This window comes from Canis aureus, chromosome 14 (genome assembly GCF_053574225.1).
Source record: "Canis aureus isolate CA01 chromosome 14, VMU_Caureus_v.1.0, whole genome shotgun sequence".
In the NCBI taxonomy this organism is placed as follows: Eukaryota; Metazoa; Chordata; class Mammalia; order Carnivora; family Canidae; genus Canis; species Canis aureus.
The window spans coordinates 63,596,664-63,616,045 of record NC_135624.1 but is presented as its reverse complement, the minus strand read 5'-3'; the positions used below and the strand labels follow the sequence as shown (position 1 = coordinate 63,616,045).

The 19,382-nt window shown below is 38.9% G+C and overlaps 1 protein-coding gene across 2 annotated transcripts; it reads left to right on the top strand.

Annotated features, from left to right (window-relative positions):
* Window positions 1–119: 119 nt before the first annotated feature.
* On the top strand, window positions 120–18,589 carry GRSF1 (G-rich RNA sequence binding factor 1). Of its 2 annotated transcripts, none has more exons than XM_077848301.1 (10): window positions 120–500; window positions 2,914–3,070; window positions 4,510–4,665; window positions 5,058–5,201; window positions 5,945–6,080; window positions 8,587–8,771; window positions 9,754–9,875; window positions 11,213–11,348; window positions 11,712–11,787; window positions 13,288–18,589. In XM_077848301.1, exons 1-9 carry the CDS (start codon window positions 135–137, stop codon window positions 11,759–11,761), a joined length of 1,452 nt encoding a protein of 483 aa, XP_077704427.1. In that variant the 5' UTR covers window positions 120–134; the 3' UTR covers window positions 11,762–11,787; window positions 13,288–18,589. The 2 variants fall into 2 exon arrangements, with proteins under 2 accessions (XP_077704427.1, XP_077704428.1); XM_077848302.1 differs by having other exon boundaries at window positions 13,239–18,589.
* The last annotated feature ends 793 nt before the right edge of the window (window positions 18,590–19,382 follow it).

The following is a 19,382-nucleotide window of genomic DNA, read 5'->3' as shown; positions in this document are numbered from 1 at the left end:
CCTCCCCCGCCCTGGAGTCCACCCCCGCCCCGCTCGCGCCGCGGCCGCCGCCGCCGCCGCCGCCGCCGCCGCCGCCGCCGCCGCCGCCGCCGCCGCCGCCGCCGCCTCCGGGCCCCGCGCCGCCTCCGGAGTCCATGGCCGGGACGCGCTGGGTGCTCGGGGCGCTGCTCCGCGGCTGCGGCTGCAACTGCAGCAGCTGCCGACGCACCGGCGCCGCCTGCCTGCCCTTCTACTCGGCCGCCGGCTCCTTCCCGTCGGGCGTCTCGGGCCGCCGCCGCCTGCTGCTGCTGCTCGGGGCCGCCGCGGCCGCCGCCTCTCACGCGCGGGGCCTCCAGGCCGGGCCTGCGCCCGCCGGGAGACTGGCGGGGCCTCCCCCCGCGGCCCCCTCCGCCGCCGCCGCCGCCGCCGCCGCCGCCGCGGCCTCCTACCCGGCGCTGCGGGCCCCGCTGCTGCCGCAGTCGCTGGCGGCGGCCGCGGGCCCGGCGCGGACCTACAGCCAGGTACGGGGGCGCCCGGGGCCGCGCGGGACCTCCCCGGCCGCCTGCGCCTCGCGCCGCGCCCCCCCCCCCGGGCCCCGGGGCCCTCCTCGTTGCGTGCGGCCGGCCTGGGTGCCGGGGCCTTGGCTCCCGCCGGCCGCTGGGCTGTCGCGAGGCCGGTCCCGGAGCGCTCGCGGGCAGCTCCTGAAGGTCACCGCCGCGCCTCCACCTGCCCCGGGCGCGGACGAGCCTGCGCCGTCTCCGCGCTCGGCCCGCGTGTCCTTCGGGGGCCCCGATGGCAGATGCCGGCGCCCGGGGGAGGCCCTCTTCTCCGCTAGCAGCTCGCGTGCGCGCCGGCGGAGCCCCTGACACCTTGGGCCCCACTTGCCTTTGATGCCACGTGCGCTTCTCCTTGAGCTCAGGGCGACCGGGGGGTCACGAGCGCGGCCCGGCTTCTGCCGGCCACTGCCGGAGCCGATTGACTCGGATTCTGGCCCAATACTGGTGCCGCCCTTTTCGGTAAAGGCTTGCGAGGCTTACGGAATTCCGGGACAACGGGGAATATTGCCTTTATTGAAAACAAACAAACAACAACAAAACACCCCCCCCCCCCCATCTCTAATAAGCTTTTGTGAACTAGCTACTCTCTCGGTTATTTTCTATGCAATTGGCTCTGATGATATCTGTTGAATCTCTCGACTGCTGTTAACGCACTGCTTACATTTATCCTTGATTTTTAGAATTATAGGGGAGCCCTGGGTGGCGCAGCGGTTTGGCACCTGCCTTTGGCCCAGGGCGCGATCCTGGAGACCCGGGATCGAATCCCATGTCGGGCTCCCGGTGCATGGAGCCTGCTTCTCCCTCTGCCTGTGTCTCTGCCTCTCTCTCTCTCTCTCTCTCTTTCTGTGACTATCATCAATAAATAAGAAAATTAAAAAAAAAAAGTTTTGAAATTATATGTAAGTCTTCATGAAAATGACGGGAACCTACAAAGGAGTGAAGTGTCTTCTTAGAGCGATAGATTTGCAAGCCACCTGATTTAAAGTTGAGTTGTCTTTCCACATTAGTAAGTGTGTTTGTTGCATTTTTATTAGATCCGTAGAAAGACATCCGCTAGAGGTTTACATTGATCATTGACTCCTCGCAGGTAGGCTTAAGCCTCGAGGTAAATCATGGAATGGGACGAAGGAACATCTCTCTTGTTAGCCCAGGAGAGCGCAAGTTGTAAGACTTCTTCACTGTCAATCCTGGTTTTTTTTGTAGTGCTTATTGAAATCTTAGTAAATTCCAGTTTTTTCTAGGTCTTGTAAAATAGAGTTCTTTAGGCATGTCTCAGGCGCCTGTTACCTTAACACACTACTGCTGTCACCTCTTAGGATCTTTCCCTTATTTAGTTGGTCTGACTTACCAGTTGACAGATTAGTCGGTCCATGCATCCTGCTCTCTTGTAGTTTTACCTACTGGTAAATGCCTTTTATTTTATTTTATTTTATTTTTTTTAAAGATTTTATTTATTTATTCATAGAGACAGAGAGAGGGAGAGGGAGAGACACAGGCAGAGGAAGAAGCAGGCATCATACAGAGAGCCTGACGTGGGACTCGATCCAGGGTCTCCAGGATCACGCTCTGGTCTGCAGGCGGCGCCAAACCGCTGCGCCACTGGGGCTGCCCTAAATGCCTTTTATTAACTCTATTTTGCCAGGTTGAGGGGACACATTGAGCTTGACACTCAAGCCTCTCTGTTGTATGATACCAAGTTCCTTTTGCCAGCTCATCTTCTCTGGCTCCTAATTATACCCTGAAGTTTAGCCAAATGGGATTATTGCTGTTTTGCAAATGGGCTTTTGTTCATACTGCCTCTTCCTCTCACCTCTCAAGCTGGAGTGCCCTATCATTTATATATTGCTGTCAAAATTCTGTCCTTCCTTTGAGGCCCATCTTTTATGATGACTTGATTCTTTTAGTGTTCTGTTTTGAATTCCTATAATACTCTGTATCTTGACTGTAGTACTTAAAGCATCCTGTCTTGTAATGCTTGTCTTAGTCTAGATTGTAAGCTCTTTGAGATGAGGGCCTAATATGGCACATGGTATATAGGAGGCACTCATATTTGTCAAATTGAAGAGACCCTTCTTGTTCTGCTTTAACTTAAACACTATTATTAGGTGTGATTTGGGACTGATGAATTTAAAAAGAAGCCCTGGATAAAATTTATGTCCCGCCAAATCATTGGGATTTGTTGCTACCTGCTTGTTGCTTTAGAATGTACAATTTATGCCAAAAAAGGATGAGTTAAACTGGTGAAGTTTACTTCTCGCCTCTGAAATAGTAACTGTCTCCTAAGGATAACATCCAGAGCATTAGTTTGCAGAAATAAACATTTTCTAAGTGAGATGGTCAGAGCAGCATTTTTACATTTCTTTATCTCTCTTGGAAGGAGTCCAAAACTACCTACCTGGAAGACATTCCACCTCTACCTGAGTATGAATTGGCTTCCTCCAAGTTAGGAGAAGAAGTAGATGATGTTTATCTCATTCGAGCTCAAGGATTACCGTGGTCGTGCACTATAGAAGATGTGGTGAACTTTTTCTCAGGTACCTTTTATGTATGTTTGAAATATATAATTTTGTCTGAGTAAAAAAATAGTCTCATGGAAACCGAGTTAAACTATACTGTAGACATCTTATTTGGTGATTGGCAAGTTGTCTAGTTCTGACTGGTTGTATGTGCATACCAACTGACATCATGTGTACCATTTGTGGCATATACCAGGTGTAAAGATTTTAAATGCAATACAAAAGTGTAATGTTAAAACTGCATGGTAGAAACCAGTTTGTTTTTTTTTTTCCTCTGAAGTTTTAGTATTTACCTATCAAAAAGCAAAACCAGTTAAGTGTAGCTCTTTATGTAATACATGCATTTAGAATACAAGATCACTTAGTGTCAAGTGGCATAATTTCCTTAGTAACATTTTTGGAATGTTTACATATCTGTGACTGGTTTCTAAGTTCTGTACCTGACTATGATTTTTAACTTTCCTTTTAAAAGGGTTTTAGAAAGCGGCATCTGAGTGACTCAGTCTGTTAAGCGTCTGACTCTCAATTTCAGCTCAGGTCATGATCTTAGAGTCCTGGGATTGAGCCCTGCGACTGACTGGCTTGGTGCTCAGTGGAGAGTTGGCCTGAGGATTCCCTTCCTCTGCTTCTCCTAGCTTGTGCTTTCTCGCCCTCAAACAAAATAAAAAAAATTTAAGGGCTTTATTTATTTAATTATTTATTTTTTAATATTTTATTTGAGAGAGAGCAAGACATGGAGGGATAAGCAGACTCCCTACTCAGCCCAGAACCCAGCTTGGGGCTCAATCCCAGGACCCTGAGATCATGACTTGAGCTGAGATCAGATGCCTAACTGACTAAACCACCTAGGTGCCCCCTCGAAAAAAGGCTTTTAGAAGATGCCACCTTAAATATTGTAAAATGATGTAATAATATAGAGTACCTTAATGTGCATAGCATTGTGTGGGTCAAGTATTTTATGAGGCTCTTTACATCTTCAATTTGCTGCCATTAGAAGTATGCAGTGTGAGGATCTTTCTTTGGTAATGAAAAAGGGGCAAAGTTCAATTATGGTAACAAAATTATTATTACAGGATTTATTTTGAAGTTCTTATGATTATAACAGAAGAAAACATGTGTAAACTTAACCATATTTTAATTCTTTATGTGATTTGAAACTGATTATAGAAGCATTGAGAAGGACATAATATATTCTGTGTTGAGCCTGTTTGCTATTTTAATGATCAGGAGGTCATAAACTTATGTGCTAAGGTTTGCTTATCTTTTTCAAGTAAAATTTTATACACTATTGCCTCATTAGTATTTGGATGTCTTCAGTAACGGGGGTTTCTATAAGGAATATGATAGACATTTTGGTTCCTGCTTTGTTGTTGGAATTGGAAGATTCCATTCTAGCGACTTGTATAATTGAGTTAAAAGTTTGGTTTCTGGTTTTGATTTTACTCACGTATTTTTAGACTGCAGAATCCGCAATGGTGAGAATGGAATACACTTCCTCTTAAATAGAGATGGGAAAAGAAGAGGTGATGCCTTAATTGAAATGGAGTCAGAGCAGGATGTGCAAAAAGCCTTAGAAAAGCATCGCATGTACATGGGACAACGATATGTAGAAGGTATGTGAAGTCATATTCTGGCTTTTTGTGATCAGTACTTTAGCCTGTACTTTCTAAGGCAGTTTCGTTTGATCCTTAGCAATAATGAAGTAGATATTATGAATACACCCTTTTATAGGATATGAAAATGAAACACCGAGGTAATCTCAGTTTCTTACCTATAAAAATGAGGATGTTGACCAAGTTTACCTCACAAGTTGGGATGTTTAAATAAGTCACAGCTGGCACACAGTAAATATTCATATTCAGTAAATGTCATTTGTTATTTTCTCCAGAGAAGTACACAAAGATTTTTATTCTAAGATAACTCACCAAGTGTGATTTTTTTTTTTTTTTTAGTGTCTTCCTTTGCTTTGTAAATTTCTGTAATTTTTGTGTGTTTTTCTTTGTAGTGTATGAGATAAACAATGAAGATGTGGATGCCTTAATGAAGAGCCTGCAGGTCAAATCTTTACCTGTGGTAAATGATGGTGTGGTTCGTTTGAGAGGACTTCCTTATAGCTGCAATGAGAAAGACATTGTAGACTTCTTTGCAGGTACTTTTTCAGTTATATCCTGTTTGGGGCCTCATTTTTCTTTTCCTTATTGTTTCATTTTATATCTTAGATGAACCTTTTTTCTAGGTAACTGCATGAAGTTATATTAGGTTCTTTAGGGGAGAACTTTTTACTTGGGTATTCAGTGTTTATATAAGTGTTTTGACCTATTCTGCTGATCTTAGGAGAATGTCACATTTCAAAATTATTTCATGCAGGTTTATTTTACTGTTGAGGAATATAACCTCATAAGCATGGCTGTATTTGTCTAAAACAATAACAATTTCTATGGTTTAAAAGCATTATCATCTCTCTTTTTTTTTTTTAAGATTTTATTTATTTATTCACGAGAGACACACAGAGAGAGGCAGAGACACAGGCAGAGGGAAAGGCAGGGTCCACGCAAGGAGCCCGACATGGGACTTGATCCTGGAACCCCAGGATCACGCCCCGGGCCAAAGGCAGGCACTAAACCGCTGAGCCACCCAGGAATCCCCGATTGTGTGTTTTAGATGGATTGCATGGATCCTAAATATTCTGGAAATACAAATGTGTAGGTGTTACTGGCTTTGCCACATAATAATTTTCTTCCCATTAGGCATGTATCCGACTAGCAAACAGACATAAAATTTTACTGATAAGATTTTAAAAATTACTACTATGTGAATGAATGTATTATTCCTAAGGATAAGAAAGGCTCCTTTTAGCAGCACTAATTCATAATAATTTTTTTGGTGTCATAGGACTGAATATAGTAGACATCACTTTTGTCATGGATTACAGAGGGAGAAGAAAAACAGGAGAAGCCTATGTGCAGTTTGAAGAACCAGAAATGGCTAACCAAGCCCTATTGAAACATAGGGAAGAAATTGGTAACAGGTGAGTGAAGCAGATTCTAATAATGTGAAGTATCCTACATTGGGTTATTTTGATGAATGCACTGTAATATAACTGTAAAATTATCTAAACACAGAAAAGTAGAATAGTATGATCTGCTAAATGCCCATCACTTAGGATTAACAAATTATTAACATTTGTTATATTTGCTGCATCTGTTTTTTTCAGTATGCATCTTTAAAAAACATTTTCTCATGCGATCCTAATATTGTCATGACTAACAAAATTAGCAGGAATTTATTATCGTAATAAATATATCTATTTATTACCACATTTTCCCATTTAAACCAAAAATGTCTTTTCAGAGTTGTTTTTTTTTTTTTCCTTTTAGTTACCAGAATCTGGATATGGTCCACACGTTGCATTTGATTGTTATGTCTGCAGTTCTCTTAAACTAGAGCAAGTCCCCTTCTCCTTCATATTTTTATTCCCTTTCCCTTGTAATTTATTTTAATTAATTAATTAATTAGTTTTTGAGGATTTTTATTTATCTGACAGCACAAGCAAGGAGGGCAGGAGAGGGAGAAGCAGGCTCTCATTGAGCAGGGAGCCTGATATGGAGCTTGATTTCAGGGCCCTGGGATCATGACCTGAGCCAAAGATAGCCGTTTGACTGAGCCTCCCAGGTGCCCCTCCCTTCCCCTTTTTACATATAATTAACTTTTGGAGATACTGAGTCAGTCATCCTGTACAATCTCTTTTTCTCTCTTTTTTATTTTTTTTTTAACATTTTTATTTTTATTTATTTGAGAGAAAGTGAGAAAGCGAGCAAAAGAGCATGAACAAGGTGAAGGTTGGAGAGAGAAGCAGATTCCTTGCCAAGGAGCCTGATACGGGGCTCAATCCCAGGACCCTGGGATCATGACCTAAGGCATGAAGGCAGACAGAGCCACCCAGGCATCCCCTGTCTCATGTTTTATATTGATCTTATGCTTCTTCTTGGTGTCACTTTGTTCCTTTGTATCTTCAATTATTTCCTGAAAACTGGAATTTTTTTTTTTTTTAAAGATTTTATTTATTTATTCATGAGAGACAGAGAGAGAGAGGCAGAGACATAGGCAGAGGGAGAAGCAGGCTCCATGCAGGGAACCTGGTGTGGGACTCTATCCTGGAAGTCCGGGATCAAGCCCTGAGCCAAAGGTAGATGCTCAACTGCTGAGCCACCCCAGATGTCCCTGAAAACTGGAAGTTAAAGCTAGTCTTGAATTGATTCAGGTTAACATTTTGGTATGGATACATTATAGATATTGCTGTATACTACATATCACATCACATTAGGATGCATGTAGTGGGATGGGTTCATTTGTGTCAAATTTGGAAGAGTACTCAAAAGTGTCAAATTTCAGATTGCTATTTTGCTGCTTTCTGGCTGTTTTACTTGGCTTCATTGAAGTTTTAAAAATTAAAAAGCCATTTTAAAGCCATGTCTTTCAAGATCTGTGTATAGAATTGATTCAGAGGTCTTTTTTTTTTTTTTTTTTTTAAAGATTTTATTTATTCATGAAGGACACAGAGGAGAGAGACAGAGGCAGAGACATAGGCAGAGGAAGAAGCAGGCTCCATGCAGGGAGCCTGATGTGGGACTTGATCCTGGGTCTCCAGGATCATGCCCTGGGCTGAAGGCAGGTGTTAAAGAACTGAGCCACCCAGGGATTCCCTGATTCAGAGGTCTTTAGTAATTTTTTAAAATAAAATGTGTATGCAAACAACCCTCTACTCCCATTTTCTTTCAGTACTCTTCATATTTTCTTTAATACGTCTTAGAACAAATACATCACTTTTATCTTTTTATGTGGGAACATTATGGCAGTGTATAAATCTCTTCAATACATTAAGAAGTGGTGCCTATCTAATCTTTATATATCTATATAAATACAAATGATTTTTGCAACTCAAGCTTAACCTAATTTGGAAAAGCAGTATTGAGAAAAAAAATTGGTTTCAGAAGCTTAGATTTAATAGATAATCCTCCTGCCAAGCAGATAGCAAGTCAGAACTGACATTTAGTTCATGCATTCTCGTTGGCATCTTATTGAAGTTCTGGAGGGTATTAGCTCCTCATATACTATGACTTTTAATATCTTATACAGACACTAATTTTTACAGAATTGACTTGTAAGGCTTCAAAAGATTGTTAACCAACTGTAAAAAAACCCTTCTACCAGATTATTTTGATATACACAATCTTTGCATAGCTGTTCTCATGAAGCAAAACAATAGAAAATACTTTTAAATTATACATGAAGAAAGCTGTTATCTTGAGTGGGGATGTGGGGAAGATTACATTGATGACATGTTCTCTTAAGAGTACTTTTCATGGCCTAATATGTATGTATATCTAGTTTTACTTTTTCCGTCATTTGTTATCTTTGGACACTTGTGTTTCATAAGCTATTGGGAATATTCTGTATGCATGTTTTATTTTAAATGAGTTCAGTGTAAAGTTACTTTGCATTGTTTGTGCCTGTTCACTTTTGCTTTGACATAGGTATATAGAGATATTTCCAAGCAGAAGGAATGAAGTCCGAACACATGTTGGTTCTCATAAGGGAAAGAAAATGGCATCTTCTCCTACTGCTAAGTATATAACTGAGCCAGAAATGGCCTTTGAAGAACATGAAGTAAATGAGGATATTCGACCCATGACAGCTTTTGAAAGTGAGAAGGAAATAGGTAAGGACCTGCATTGTTGAGACTTATTGGGTCTATCTTGTATGTTTTGATATTTAAAATATTTTTTATGACCGTGTTGAAATTATTAGATTATAGGACCAGGTTATTGAGTTGGAAGATTTCTCTGTCTTTGAGTGTAGTTAAGTACTTTGAATATAAGGAGGAGGCCTTAGTTATTTCATAAAGTTTGTTTTATATAATCATTTTTGTTGGATTTCATATAAAAAGCTGGGTGGCACAAATATAATAAAAGGATATAAAAAGTCAGCCTTTAAACTAAGGTAAAAAAAAAAAAAAAGATCTATTTAATAATTCCTCTGATTCCTAAGCCCAAAGTAACATGTAGAATCTTTGAAGTTTGTTAAAACCTTTTTAAACCCATGCCATGGTGGGGAGCCTAGATGACTCAGCTGGTTGAGTGACAGACACTTGATTTCTGCTTAAGTCATGACCTGGGGGTCCTGGACTGAGCCCTGAGTTGGGCTCTGAGCTCAGCAGGGAGTCTACTTCAGGATTCTCTTTCCCTCTGCCCCTCCCCCTGCTGTTGTGTGCGCGCACACTCTCTGTCTCTCAATAAATGAATCTTTAAACTCCCATTATCATATTTCTTCTTTTTTTTTTTAAGTGCCTATAGGCACCCAGAAAGTTTCTTCTGCCTTTTTTTTTTTCCATTGATAATCATTTTTCCTTCTCTCTGTTCTTATAGAAAAATCTGTGTTTTTTTTCTTTTTTTTTTTTTTTTTTGTAATCTGGTAATGGTTTGATGCACTAAATCTTCACACTAAATCCTAATGGGTGTTCAGGTGATACCTGTTAGGTGGCAGTAATTTCAGACCATTTTTGCTTTTAAAATTAAAGCCCTTCTTCCTTACTGGTTCAAGAAGAATTGAGGATTTTGACATAAAGGTCATACATAATTATAATCTGTTAATAACTCTGAAGCTCTTGTTTTACTGACAGTGCTTTTTGTTCCACTTCTCAGAATTGCCTAAGGAGATGTCAGAAAAGCTTCCAGAGGCTGTTGATTTTGGAGCTACATCTTCACTACATTTTGTCCACATGAGAGGATTGCCTTTCCAAGCTAATGCCCAAGACATTATAAATGTGTGTGGCAGTAAGATATCCAATCTCAATAGGTTTGAACAAAAATTCTAAGATTGAACTTACATTAATTTGGGAAAGATACAGAAGAAAATACCCTATTTCTGAACTCTCCCTGGACAGTAAGGTGCCATCTCCTTGGTTATGGAAGCTTGTTTTATTTTCTTCAGCTGGGAAGTGTGGATTTTATTACATTTAAAGGTCAAATGTATAATGATAGAGGATTTTGTAAATACAGAATAATATGGTGTAGCTTTAGTATTCAAAGTAGAAAAGTTTGGTTTTTCTCTAAACTATTTCAACTTACTTATTTTTGAGTTTAGGAAACAGACTCGGAATTTGTCACAGAGGAGTTATACACTAAATAAGAATCCCAGTGCTCCTAAATGCTTAGATGCATGTAGACTTCTTCATCAGGATTCCCTGATATTTGAGAAAAGGAATTTTAAAAATATTTTTATTTTATGACCCACTATATATGAAAAGAAAGGAAAACAACAGTAGCCATGTTGACTTCATGAATTTGAGTACATATACTTAATGTAGATCCAAACCTAGAGTCTTCAGTTAGTAGTGGGGCCTCAAAGTTGTCTTCATTGCTTCAAAAGCCTGATAGGAATCATATCTTGAACCAGACAAAGGTCAAAAAGTCTCATTAAAGCATTACATTCTGTTGCTTTGGTTTGAAATGATAACCACTCGGTGTGGTAGCTCTCTTTATGTAGTGCTGGTAAAAAACTGGGGAGTAGGTACATACCTGATTTAAAAAATGGTAAAAGTGACTTATTAAGACATGTAGTTTGGGCATCCCTGGGTGGCTCAGCGGTTTGGCGCCTGCCTTCAGCCCAGGGTGTGATCCTGGAGACCAATCCTGGGATCGAGTCCCACATCAGGCTCCCTGCATGGAGCCTGCTTCTCCCTCTGCCTATGTCTCTGCCTCTCTCTCTGTGTCTGTCATTAATAAATAAATAAAATCTTAAAAAAAAAAAGACATGTAGTTTATTTGATGAGCACTCTTTAGATACAAGGAGAGGATATGTTTGGGAGGAGTGATAAAAGCAATCCTTATTGGCATAAGAAAGTTTGAGAATTCTTGTGTTATTGTACTTATATTTAAGTTTTCTGTGGATAGATATTTGAAATGTAACCTTGAGTTCTAAGAGGATCAGAAAGGCCGGGAGAGATGGTAGATATGTAATGTAACTACTGTGTTAATTAAAGAGATTTTCTAAAAACAAATTTCTTGAGTCTATGAATCAGATTCTGAAAGAAAAATGCGGAGCCTTAGACTGCTAGAAATTGGGCCTCTTACCATTCTGTTGCTTTTGTTTATCATTTAGTTCTTTGCTCCACTGAAGCCTGTTAGAATCACCATGGAATACAGTTCTAACGGGAAGGCCACTGGAGAAGCTGATGTGCACTTCGATACCCATGAGGATGCTGTTGCAGCTATGCTCAAGGATCGGTCCCATGTTCGTAAGTGCTGCCCATGGTTTTTATGGTCATTTTTTTACTTCTGTTTTTGCTTACAAATGGCTTTTTCTGTTTTGGAGTTTGCCTCGACTTTTTCCTTGGGAAAAGTGCTCTGTTAATACTACTAAAAATAACTGTAAAAAAGGCAAGATACTATATTGTAATGAAAAGCATTTGCTAATTGTCCTTCATATTTCTGTACAGAGGTAGGATTTTTTTTTTGCTTTTTCATTTTGTTTTTGTTTTTAGTTAGGAAATGTAATGGACAAAGGGTTTTGAGTTGCTGTTTGAACTATGAGAAAATGACTGTAGTATTATTTCTCCCTTTTCAGTTTCTTAAAATAAATCTTCTTTTGTCATTCTTAGACCATAGATATATTGAATTGTTCCTGAATTCATGTCCAAAGGGAAAATAAGACTCCCAGGGACTCCAGATAATAAGGTAAATTTAAGAGGTACAATTGTGAGAATTATTTTGATAAATTAAGCATTAACTCACTAAATTTGTAATATGGTGGAAGCCATTCTTTTTTTTTTTTAAGATTTTATTTATTTATTTGAGAGAGCATGTACTCATGCGTGTACATGCAGGGTGAGACACAGAGGGAAAGGGACAAGCAGACTGTGCTGTGCAGGGCCTGTTGTGGAGCTCCATCCCACGACCCTGAGATCATGACCTAAGCCCAAATCAAGAGCCGGATGCTCAGCTGACTGAACTACCCAGGCACCCCTTAATAATGATCAAATTAATCAAGGTAATTGAAGTATCAAAATAAGGAATGAAACTCTCCTAGGAAATAGTATTCATTATGATTGTATTTGGGTATTTTTCCTGTATAGAATCTTTCAGCATCATTCCCAATATTGATCATGCTGTGTGCCTAAAAATTATTTTTACCTTTAATATCTGAAAAGGTGCTTTTATTGGCTTTTTTCCTTATAAAATTTAAACACATCTTGTCAATTGTAAGATCTTAAAGTGTTTTAAAATGATACATTTGAAATTCTGTACACTGTCTCTTCATAAAAAGTGTTATGAAAATAGTTGTCTGTTCTAGGAAGTACGTGATTTCATAGTGTTGTGTTAACGTGTGACAAATCTATTAAATGTCTTGATGTCGTTTCCCTTGACTAAATGTTATGTGGTATCTTTTATTTCCCCACATTAATGTATTATAATCATTTTTCTATATGTAGTGGTGCATTTGAGATAATTAACTGTAATTATTTCTTGGAAATACATGAGGCATTTCTTTACTGTAGTTATCACAGGCTGTTTTTTTTTTTTTTTTTTTTTAAGATTTTATTTATTTATTCATGATAGACCTAGAGAGAGAGAGGCAGAGACATAGGCAGAGGGAGAAGCAGGCTCCATGCAGGGAGCCTGACGCGGTACTCGATCCCAGGACTCCAGGATCGCGCCCTGGGCTAAAGGCAGGCGCTAAACCACTGAGCCACCCAGGGATCCCCCAGTCACAGGCTATTTTTGATACAAAGTCCCACAATCTTGCCATGTTAAATATTAGCTAAAATCTATTGTAAAATATATTTTGTGCTTAACTCTGAAAACCTGCTGTTTCATACCAGGCTATAAACACTAATGCCTAACTAGTTTTCTTTATGTTAGCTTAATGGATTTGTCACTAAATGGATTTGCACTGAGTCAGAAAAAAAAGTATTGGGGCGATTGGTGGCTTAGACAGGTAAACGTCCAACTCTTGATCTCAGTTTAGGTCTCAATCTCACGATGGTGAGAGTTTAAGCCCTGTGTTGGGCTCCATGCTGGGTAGGGAGCCTATGTTAAAAAAATAAGTTATTAAATTTGTAATTCTAAATGGTCTGGGAAAGGGTATGATATGGTAACACTTTTTCTTTTCTTTATTTATTTTGCACCACTTCTTCATTTTGAGTAAATCCGCAACATTTTTCATTTTATTTTCAGGATGAAGCAAGAAGCATTTCATTTGCACATCTCTTTTGGACGTGGAATATAAAGTTCCAGTTTTGTAGCAGCAACTGCTAGAGAATGGATTTGGGGATTTTGGGTTAATTTCTTATAAGACAAATAACATAGTGGACTGTTTAGAAAGGAAAAGGAAAGATTCAGTTTGGAATTACAAAATAAACACAAATTTAAATTTTTGTTTATTCTGTTCAGGATCTGATTTAAAAATCTGGTTTTTATTTTATATGATAAAACAGTTTGTTTTCATAGGAGATGTGTTACCCAATGTAAAGACTACATATTTTTATTCAGCACTGTGCTTGAAAATCTTTCTCCCATTTTACAGATACTCTGTTTGAAGTTTTGTCTTTTTGCCTATGAATTAAGGCTTTGATGTAAAACTTTTCTGGAATGAAATACTGATTTATTTTAACCAAATACTCACCAAAGCAAGGAAAGGTTTCAGACCTTTGAACCATTAAGGTTTGGCAGAATAGTTTTAATTTTAGATGTATTAGATTACTTAGGTAGGGGTAGAAATTTAAAGAATCAAAACAAAAAGTAAGTACCACAGATTAGTGAGTGTAAGTGACAACGATTCGGCAGTTTTATGTCTTTAGAAACATCTTGCCTTTCTAAGCTTTGTGGAAAGGCATTTGACTTTGGTGCCTGTATCCTTAAGGAGAGAATTCTAGTCTCAACTTGAAAGTTCTCTGAACATTTACCCCCCTTTTTGATTTTGGGTAAACCTTAAGGGTGTTTGTTAGTCTCAAAACTGTGAAGTGACATGTCAAAACAGTCCTGACTGGTAAGAACATTAATGGCTTCACTTGAATTTAAACCAGCTCCTGAGAGGAAAAAAAAAATCTGTCTCCTCATTTGCTTTCTCAGTGGGATAGCACATCCCATATTTTAGAACAAGTAGGGGTGCCTTGCTTAAATAAAAATAGCATTTAATGTATAATTGTGTGAAGGGTTTATGGATAAAGCTGTACTTCTGTCACATTGTGACAGTATCTTCTGCTTTAATATTAAACAGCTTGTTATTTAAATACTGGATCAAAATGGCTGGCTTCAAAATGTAGTCCTTAATAAACTAACTTTATGTGCACCTATGTAGGAGAATCAAAGTCCTGTATACTTTCTTTGCCTTGTTCCTGTTCTCAGGGTGACGACTGCCACATAGTTACCAGGAGATACAAGTCTAGTTCTTAAAATTGAATTAGCCCAGATTTCTGAGAGGTGATATCTGGAAGAGAGAGGACGTGTTCTCTCACTTAATACAGAACCATCTTTGATTACCAGCTAAGATATGAAATCACTGTACTGTAAGTAGTCAATAAATGAAGGCTTGTTTCAGGCTGCAGATTACCTAAGAGTATTTATTTTGGAGTGTGTGTATCAACCAAATATATTTTTGTTACATCACGTCCTGGTATAGTATAAGAAGAAATTGTAATTTTTATTTGTATATTTATCATCCTATATGAACATGACTTAATTAACCATCCTAACATCTTTAGTATTACTACTTAAATAGAAATGTGTTTTCATATATGATTGAGTGTACCAAGCTATCAGAACTGGTGTCTGTAGCTGTGTGATCTATTGGAATATGATCTTTTCTCTGTATAGCAGTAGGTATCTAATTTGCTGTGGAAAAAATTCTATAGGGACTGTTGGGATAGGATTGGTGAGAAATTAATTCATTTGCAATCACTTTCTTTTAAAGCTAATAAATTCCATTTGTACATCTCTAAGAAAAGAATGAGAGCAAAAGCATGCAAATGTTATGTGGTAGGTACGCATGAAGAGGGTGTATCTTGCCACACTAGTGAGTGAGTGCTCAGTACAAAAGGTGGCCATTCTTGGGAAGTCATCGTATGAATTCATACACTTTACTCCTTCAGTATGTTAGAGCTCATAATTTAGGCTAGTAAATGCTGAGAAGGAAAATGTAGCTACTAGAAGAAGAAAAGCACATAAGAGATTAAAAGTAATTTTTTATTTTCATCCAGTCAAAAGACATATTTCTCTTTACTAAAATCTGACAAAACTGGGTTGTGTATTATCTCATTACCTGCTAATGAGAATTGAAAGAAGTAATGACAGTGAATTTTGCTCTTGCATTTGGGTCCTTTGTGTCTTTATAATCTCTGGTGGTAAATCTATACAAAATAGCAGGTTTAGATACGGACAGGTTACTCATCTTGCTGTGGCTAGCTACTTGAATTGCAAGGAGGAACTCTGATAGGTTGCATGTAGATACCGAGGAGAAGATTGCTGAAGATTGTGATCTGATTGATGGGCTCACTGATAGCAGAGAATGAATGAAGCAGAACCAGAGTGTCCCTCCGCCTGGAAGACTAAGGCTTCTGCTAGGTGGAGAGGGAGACCAAGTCCACTGTGGAGTGGAAGGCTCTACATTCTTCTCAGTGCCTCTGCCGGTGTGGGGAGGAGGAAGTAGGAGAAGGCTACTTAGAGCTGCATGCCGTTTTGAGGCGATGGCCCTGCTTCTTAATGGTGAACATGCCCTATTGGCATCCTCTGCCATAAACAGTCCCCCTAGCAGATTCTCAATGGGGCTTTTTTTCTCTGGGTTATATCTTTTTCTCCTTATAACTAAAAAAGCAGTGTTTTAAGAGTTTCCCCTAAATTACGTACAAGGGTTCACATTCAATTGGCAGGACCTGTATTATAGAGTGTTGTGACTCAGCAGTAAAGTAGAGGCAGTTCCAGAGGCTTTAAAAACATGCTGTCATGTAGGAATACATTTTCCCTCGGTTCAGCAGATTAGAATTCTGAAGTTTGTAGAAAGGGAATAAAGCTGCTATAAACATTCATGTGTAGGTTTCTGTGTGTACATAAGATTTCAGCTCATTTGGGTAAATACCAAGGAGTACGATTGCTGGATCATATGGTAAGACTATGTTTAGTTTTGTAAGAAACTGCCAAACTCTTCCAAGGTAGCTATGCCATTTTGCATTCCCACTAGCAATGAATGAGAGTTCCTGCAGCAGCAGTTGATTCTTGTCAGCGTTGGGTGTTGTCAGTGTTTTGAATTTGAGGTATTGTAATAGGTGTTCACTGGTTATCTTGTTTTAATTTGCAATTCTGTAGTGGCCTAACATGGCGAGCATCTTTTATATATATTGATTTGCATCTGCATATTGTCTTTGGTAAGATGTCTGTTTAGATCTCTTGCTCAGTTTTTTAGTTGGGTGGCTTTCTTACTGAATTTTAGGACAGGGATATAGGAAGGTTTAGTTTGGTTCTTACACCTTGATGATATGAAAATAAATGATGGGGTAATTTGTTTATATTTTATTTTTTGAACGAAATAAAATTCAAGAGCTATGAAAGGGTTTACAATAAAGTCTCCCTCCCATCCTATACTTTAGCTACTTAGTTTCTCTACTTGGGCAGTGGTGTCATCAGTTTCCAATGCAAACATCCAGTGATATTTACTGTATAGATAAACCAATACCTAATAGACATCTTCATTTTTTAAAAAAATATAAATTGTAGCATACTATACATGCTCTTGTGCCATTTTTCCCCATTTAATACATTCCAAAGATCATTTTATATCCATATATAAAATTTTCTCATTTAAAAAAAATTATGGGTGTAAGTAATTTAACCTATCCCTTAGTGATGAACAGGTAAATTGTTTCCAATCTTTTGCTATTGTAATGCTGAAATGAATTACCTTGTATAAATTTATGTCCTTTTGTACATACATAAATTTCTCTAGGATAAATGATCAGAGTATGTGCACTTGTAATTTATATCTAAAATTAAACTCCTATCTATAATTTGTTTTTTCTTAGTTTGTACCAGCAACGCAAGTGCCCATTTTCCCTTAGCCTCACAGACACAGCATATTAGCAGTCTGCCAATATGCCAGGTTTAAAAACATCCACGATGGTATTCTCTTAGGAGGTAGCATTTCATGTTTAAGACTTCTGGGATTTCATTTTCTGTGAATTATCTTTATATCCTGTACCTGTCCCCCCCCCCTCCTTTTATTATCCCCATCTACTCATTCTCCTTTTATTAATCTTAAAGCAAATCCAAGACATAGCATCATTTTATCTATTTCAGTATACATGATGTCTTCTATAAAAAGGACTTTTAAAAAATACTGCCATTCCTAAAAATACTAATTTCTTATCACAAATATCTATCTGAAAGGTAATTTTAAAAAATTTTTATTTGAATCCGGATTTAAACAACAATCCACACATTGTAATTGGTTATTCTGATTCCCCTGCAACATTTTTTTTAAAGATTTTTAAATTTATTTATTCATGAGAGACAGAGAGAGGCAGAGACACAGGCAGAGGGAGAAGCAGGCTCCATGCAGGGAGCCCGATGCGGGACTTGATTCTGGGACCCCAGGATCATGCCTTGGGCTGAAGGCAGGCGCTAAACCACTGAGCCACCACCCACGGATCCTCCCTGCAACATTTTTAAATAAATTTCAAGCATACAGAACAGTTGAATTGTAAACATGCCTAGACATGCACATAGATTATACAAGTAATATTTTATCATATATTTTTTAAAGATTTTATTTATTTGACAGCAAGCAGGGGGAGTGGCAGGCAGAAGCAGGGAGAAGCAGGCTCCCCACTGACCAGGGAGCCTGACGTTGGGGCTGGATCCCAGGACCCTGGGACAATGACCTTAGCCGAAGGCAGATACTTAACCTACTGAGCCCCCCAGGCACCCCTATTTTATCATATTTTCTTCATCACATTATATCTGTGCATCCATCAATCTTTTTCTTTATAGATATCAAAGTTGTAGACCTACTTGACTCTTAAGCTTTTTAGAATACATAATTGTTAACTAGAGTTTTTTTTTCTTGAGGTAAAGTTTACAGTGAAGTGAACAAATGTTAAGTGTACCTACTGCAAGATGAGTTTTAATGTACAACTGTGTAACGTAACCTCTAGCAAGCTATGGGACATTTCCATCACATCAGAAAATTTCTTTACCCAGTCAAGTTCTGCACTTCTGTCCCTTTCTCCTTTTAGAATTCTGTTTTTACCATGGATTGGTTTCATCTAAATGGAATCATACAGTATGTATTCTTGTGTAAATTCTCACTCAGCATGTTTTGAGATTCATCTGTATGTTTCAGCTCCTTTTTTGTTGCTGAATAGTATTCCATTGTGGGTAAATGCCACAGTTTATTTAACCTTTCACTTAGGTGAACAACTGATGGACATTGGGCTTTTTCTAGTTTTGGGTTCTTATGAATAAAGTTGCTATGAACATTGTTGTGCAAGCCTTTTTGTGGATCTATGTTTTAATTTCTTTTGGGTACTTAGTAGAGTATCCTGAGTTGTAAGATTGATGTATTTTTAATTCTACTAGAAATTGACATTCATTTTTCTAAAGTGGTCCTCCTATTTTATAAAAAACAACACTAGGAGTTCTAGTAGGTCCACATCTTCACCGTTTGCTGCCAGCTTGTAATTTTAGCCATTCTGTGTGTGATACGTAATAATTCGCTGTTTGTGGTTTTAATTTGCTGTTCATGACAATTGATAACGTTGAACATTTTTTCATATAAGCTTATTGGTCATACAAATATCATTAATGAAGATGAAGTGCCTGTTCTTTTAGTCTATATGTTGTTCCCTGTTCCATTTCTTTTGCCCTTATTTGAAGAAATAAGATTAACCTGTAGAGGTTTCCACAAACTGAATTTTGCTGATTGTCTTTCTGTGATGTTCATTGACCACTTTTTTTTTTAAAATTTTTATTTATTTATGATAGTCACAGAGAGAGAGAGAGAGGCGCAGAGACACAGGCAGAGGGAGAAGCAGGCTCCATGCACTGGGAGCCCGATGTGGGATTCGATCCCGGGTCTCCAGGATCGTGCCCTGGGCCAAAGGCAGGCGCCAAACCGCTGCGCCACCCAGGGATCCTCATTGACCACTTTTTTATTGTGTTTGGGTTTTTTTCTTAACAGGGGCCCTATATTCTTTTAATGAGTTAACTAAATACCCCCCCCAGCACTTTCTCATTTTGTTTACTTATAATTACAGAAATTCTTTTTATGTGGTGCAATTCTT